Source organism: Lathyrus oleraceus, chromosome 5 (genome assembly GCF_024323335.1).
Source record: "Lathyrus oleraceus cultivar Zhongwan6 chromosome 5, CAAS_Psat_ZW6_1.0, whole genome shotgun sequence".
Classification (NCBI taxonomy): Eukaryota; Viridiplantae; Streptophyta; class Magnoliopsida; order Fabales; family Fabaceae; genus Lathyrus; species Lathyrus oleraceus.
Window position 1 is genome coordinate 616,861,478 of NC_066583.1, and position 4,341 is coordinate 616,865,818.

At 40.2% G+C, this 4,341-nt stretch overlaps 1 protein-coding gene across 1 annotated transcript; it reads right to left on the reverse strand.

The window, feature by feature from the left end:
• Positions 1-2,421: 2,421 nt before the first annotated feature.
• On the reverse strand, positions 2,422-4,093 carry LOC127082435 (uncharacterized). Its single transcript, XM_051022673.1, has 3 exons — positions 3,395-4,093; positions 3,210-3,327; positions 2,422-3,116 (listed from the first exon to the last, which is right to left on the reverse strand). The coding sequence occupies exons 1-3, from the start codon at positions 4,091-4,093 to the stop codon at positions 2,422-2,424; spliced, it is 1,512 nt and encodes a 503-aa protein (XP_050878630.1).
• Between the last annotated feature and the right edge of the window lie 248 nt (positions 4,094-4,341).

The window sequence follows — 4,341 nt, forward strand, 5'->3', positions numbered from 1 at the left end:
CCTACCTACACCAGTCGTAGGCGCCACCCTTAAAAACACATGACCGCCTTCCTGAAATTCCAAAGGTCTCCTCCGCTGGTCTGCATAACTTTTATGTCTGCTATGGGATGTCTTCATTCTTTCTTGAATTAACCTGACTTTCTCAGTTGTTTGTTGGACTAATTCAGGGCCTACTAAAATGTTTTCACCATCCTTATACCAACATAATAGAGTATGACATTTACATCCATATAACGCCTCATATGGTGTCATTTCAATGCTTGCATGATAGCTGTTATTGTAAGTGAATTCAATAAGTGGCAACAAATTGTCCCAGCTTCCCCGATCATCTAAGACACATGCCCTCAACATGTCTTCTAAGGTCTGAATGGTTCTCTCAGTCTGTCCATCTGTCTGAGGATGATAAACAGAACTCAGTCTTAGTTTTGTACCCAAAGCCTCTTACATTTCTCTCCAAAAGTGGGAAGTAAACTTCGGATCTCTATCAGACACAATACTAGAAGGTACTCCGTGTAGTTTGAAAATCTCTGCAATATATATTTCCGCGAGTTTGGCGACATTATAATTGGCTTGCACTGGTATAAAATGAGTTGATTTTGTCAATCTGTCAACAATTACCCATATAGAGTCAAACTTTCTTTGAGTCCTTGGTAACGCCTCAACAAAGTCCATAGAAATGTCGTACCACTTCCACTGTGGCATATCTAGAGATTGTACTAATCCAGCTGGCTTTTGGTGTTCTACTTTAGCTTTCTGGCATGTCAAACACGAAGCCACATACTCAGCCACACGTTTCTTCATTCCTGGCCACCAAAATCTCTGTTTCAAGTCTTGATACATTTTGGTCACACCGGGATGAATGCTCAGATTACTCTTGTGGGCTTCATCAAAAATAGTCTTTCTCAACTTTGTATTATTAGGAACACATACACGCTCATTGCATCGCAAGACATTGTTCGATCCTACTTTGAACTCTGGTGCCTTGCTAGTCTCAATCAACTTTCTCTTCTCCTGGATTTCTTTGTCATCTCCTTGGAGGGCCATGATCTGATTCATCAATTCATTCTCAATAGTGATCATTCCGCAGTGCACTTTATTGGTTGAGGAATTCAAGTTCAAATATAAATCTTGAAACTTCTCTAACAATTCCAATCCTTTCATTGCGATACTCGAGAGGTGAACTCGCTTTCTGCTCAAAGCATCAACCACTACATTTGCCTTTCCTGGGTGATATTGCAAAGTGAACTCATAATCCTTGATGAATTCCATCCACCTTCTCTGTCTGATGTTAAGCTCCTTCTGATCAAACAAATATTTCAAACTCTTATGATCACTGAATACTTCAAAGCTACAACCGTATAGGTAATGTCTCTAGATATTTAGTGCAAATATTATGGCCGCAAGCTCCAAATCATGTGTGGGATAATTCTTCTCGTGAGTTTTCAGCTGTCTCGAAGCATAAGCCACAACTTGTTTATGTTGCATGAGCACACAACCCAATCCTTGGTAGGAAGCATCACAATAAACTTCATAAGGTTTTCCTGATTGTGGAAGTACTAAGAATGGTGATGTGGTCAGTTTCTCCTTCATTAGTTGGAAACTCTTCTCACACTGTTCCGTCCATGCAAAAATATGGCTCTTTCGAGTGAGTTGTGTCAGCGGTGCTACAATCTTTGTGAATCCTTCGATGAATCTTCGGTAATATCCTGCCAATCCCATAAAGCTTCTAATTTTAATGGCTATTTTTGGTCGTTCCCAAGAAACTACAGCTTCAACCTTGGACGGGTCGACTGCAATACCTTCTTTGGAGATTACATGGCTTAAGAACTTCACCTCCTCCAACCAGAACTCACACTTTTCCAAATTGGCATACAATTGTTTCTCTTTCAATACTTGCAACACTAGGCCCAAATGGTTTTCATGTTCTTGCTTGCTCTTGGAGTATATGAGGATATCATCGATTAAAACCATGACAGTTTTTTCTAAGAATGGATGAAAGATACGATTCATATAATCCATGAAAATTGTTGGTGCATTGGTAACACCGAAGGGCATCACCAAATACTCATAATAACCATTTCGCATTCTAAATGTTGTCTTGGGTATATCTTCTTCCTTCACCTGAATTTGATGATATCCCGACTTTAGATCAATTTTGGAGAATATTACATCACCTCTAAGTTGGTCCATTAAGTCATCAAAGCATGGCAATGGATATCTATTTTTGATTGTGACTTTATTAAGCTGTCGATAGTCAACACACAATCTCGACTTCATATCCTTCTTCTTCACCAATAGTACAGGAGCTCCCCATGGTGAGACACTTGGTCGGATAAACTTCTTTGACAATAGGTCCTCCAATTGATTTTTCAGCTCTGACATCTCAGATGGAGCCATTATGTATGGGGAAATATGAATAGGTCAGGTTCCTGGAACCACATCAATAGAAAATTCAACGTCACGTACTAGAGGTAACCCTGGCACGTCTAATGGGGAAACTTCTGGGAAATCTCCTACCACCGGGATCTCAGAAATTTCTACTTCTAGTCTCATGCTGATAGAATTTAAGAATACATACTTATGGATTCCTCCCTTTAAAGAAATATTCAATCGGTTGATATTGAGGAATCGGGAAACATCAGGGTCTGGAAAGATTACAGACTTACGAGCACAATCCAAAAGAACGTGATGACTAGATAACCAGTCCATCCCAAGGATCACTCCCAGATGTTTGAGAGGAATGCAAATCAAGTCGACTTTAAATTGCATGCCCAAGATATTCAAGGGACATTGTAAACAAGCTTCATTCAAGATTACAGGTTCAGCAGACGGTATGGTGACTACCAAGTTAAAAGGTAGTACAGTAACATGTAATTTTATAGAACTCACACAATCCACAGAGATGAAAGAATGTGTAGCTCCAGAATCAAATAACACAACAAATCGTTTATTTGCGATTTCACACTCGCTTTGGACTAATCCTGAGGCATATGATGCCTCTTCTCCTCTAATGTGATAGACACGTCCCTTAGCAGTAGGGTGGGGGATATCATTATTGTTATTGGTGGATGGTATATGATCTCTTCTTGGTGCTCTACAATCCTTAGCAAAGTGTCCTGGTTGCTGACAAAGATAACAAAGTCTTGCTCTTTCTGGGCACTGAGTACTCACATGTCCCTCCTTATTGCAATGATATCACCGAATAATACCTGGATTTTGTAGCTTCTGACCTCCCTTGAAATGTCCTCGAGATTGGTCTCTACCATTCCTTTGGGGTCGGGTGTATGGTTCTTGCTGCTTTCCTCTATAATTATGGTATTGATGTTCCTGTTTGAAAAAAGTCTTAGTGAGAGAAAATTCTCAACAAATTTATAGAATAACTCTTTTTTTTCACCTGGGGTCTTGACAGTCCTCCAGCAACCCCTCTATGCAGACGTCCTTGTTTCATTCGTTCCACCTTCTTACATTTCTCCACTAGAGCTTGGAATTGACGAATCTCCAAGGGCTCCACAGACTCCTTAATTTCATATCTGAGTCCCTGTTTGAATCTCTCACACTTATAATTCTCATCCACATTGTCACGAAAATAGCGGAAATGTTTGGCTAGGGAGTCAAATTTGTCAGCATACTCAGCTATAGTCATGCTGCCTTGGTAAAGCTTAAGGAATTGGGCATCTTTCTCCAATATAGCACTTGATGGGAAATACTTGTCCAAAAAATTTTGTTTGAAAGCATCCCAGTTCAATGCTTCATTATTACTCTCCATTAGCTGTTTCGCACCTCGCCACCAAGATTCAGCCTCTGTCCTAAGCAAAAAGGTTGCGTATTCCACCTTCTTAGCATCTTCACAATGGAGTATTTCGAAGATCTTCCTCATCTCTTGTATCCATATATCAGCCTTATCTAGGTCATGTTCTCCATTGAATTTTGATGGATGTTGTCGATTAAAATCAGTCAGTCCTCTCGCAGCAGCAACAACCTCCTCTCTCTGATCCCTTAGTGCCTCACATTGAGCTCGAATTGCAGCTTGTTGAGCAGAAGTTGCTGCTTGTTGAACACTAGTTACAGACTGTTGGACCATAGCCGTGGCCATCGCGTGTATTGCCTGAATGGCGCTTGCCATGTCAGCAATTGGCTGGGGATTTTGTTGACTGGTAGAAGCTCTTTGTGGAGGCATCGTAGCTTCCTACAATTGCACTTGCATTAGAAGGATTTTCAAGATCTCATTCCAACGATTGGGTTAGAAATATCGGGGTGTCTAAAGTAATCTTCTAGGTGTAAAAGTTTATTTTACAACCTCTTCTAAAAATAAAGATTCACAATATTAATTTAACATATTGA

Coding starts and splice junctions, on each gene's coding strand:
- LOC127082435 (XM_051022673.1), bottom strand. CDS start 4,093: ATGGCCACGGCTATGGTCCAACAGTCTGTAACTAGTGTTCAACAAGCA. Junction 3,328..3,394: donor GAGGACTGTCAAGACCCCAG/GTGAAAAAAAAG, acceptor TTTTTCAAACAG/GAACATCAATACCATAATTA. Junction 3,117..3,209: donor TCAGAAGCTACAAAATCCAG/GTATTATTCGGT, acceptor GTCAGCAACCAG/GACACTTTGCTAAGGATTGT.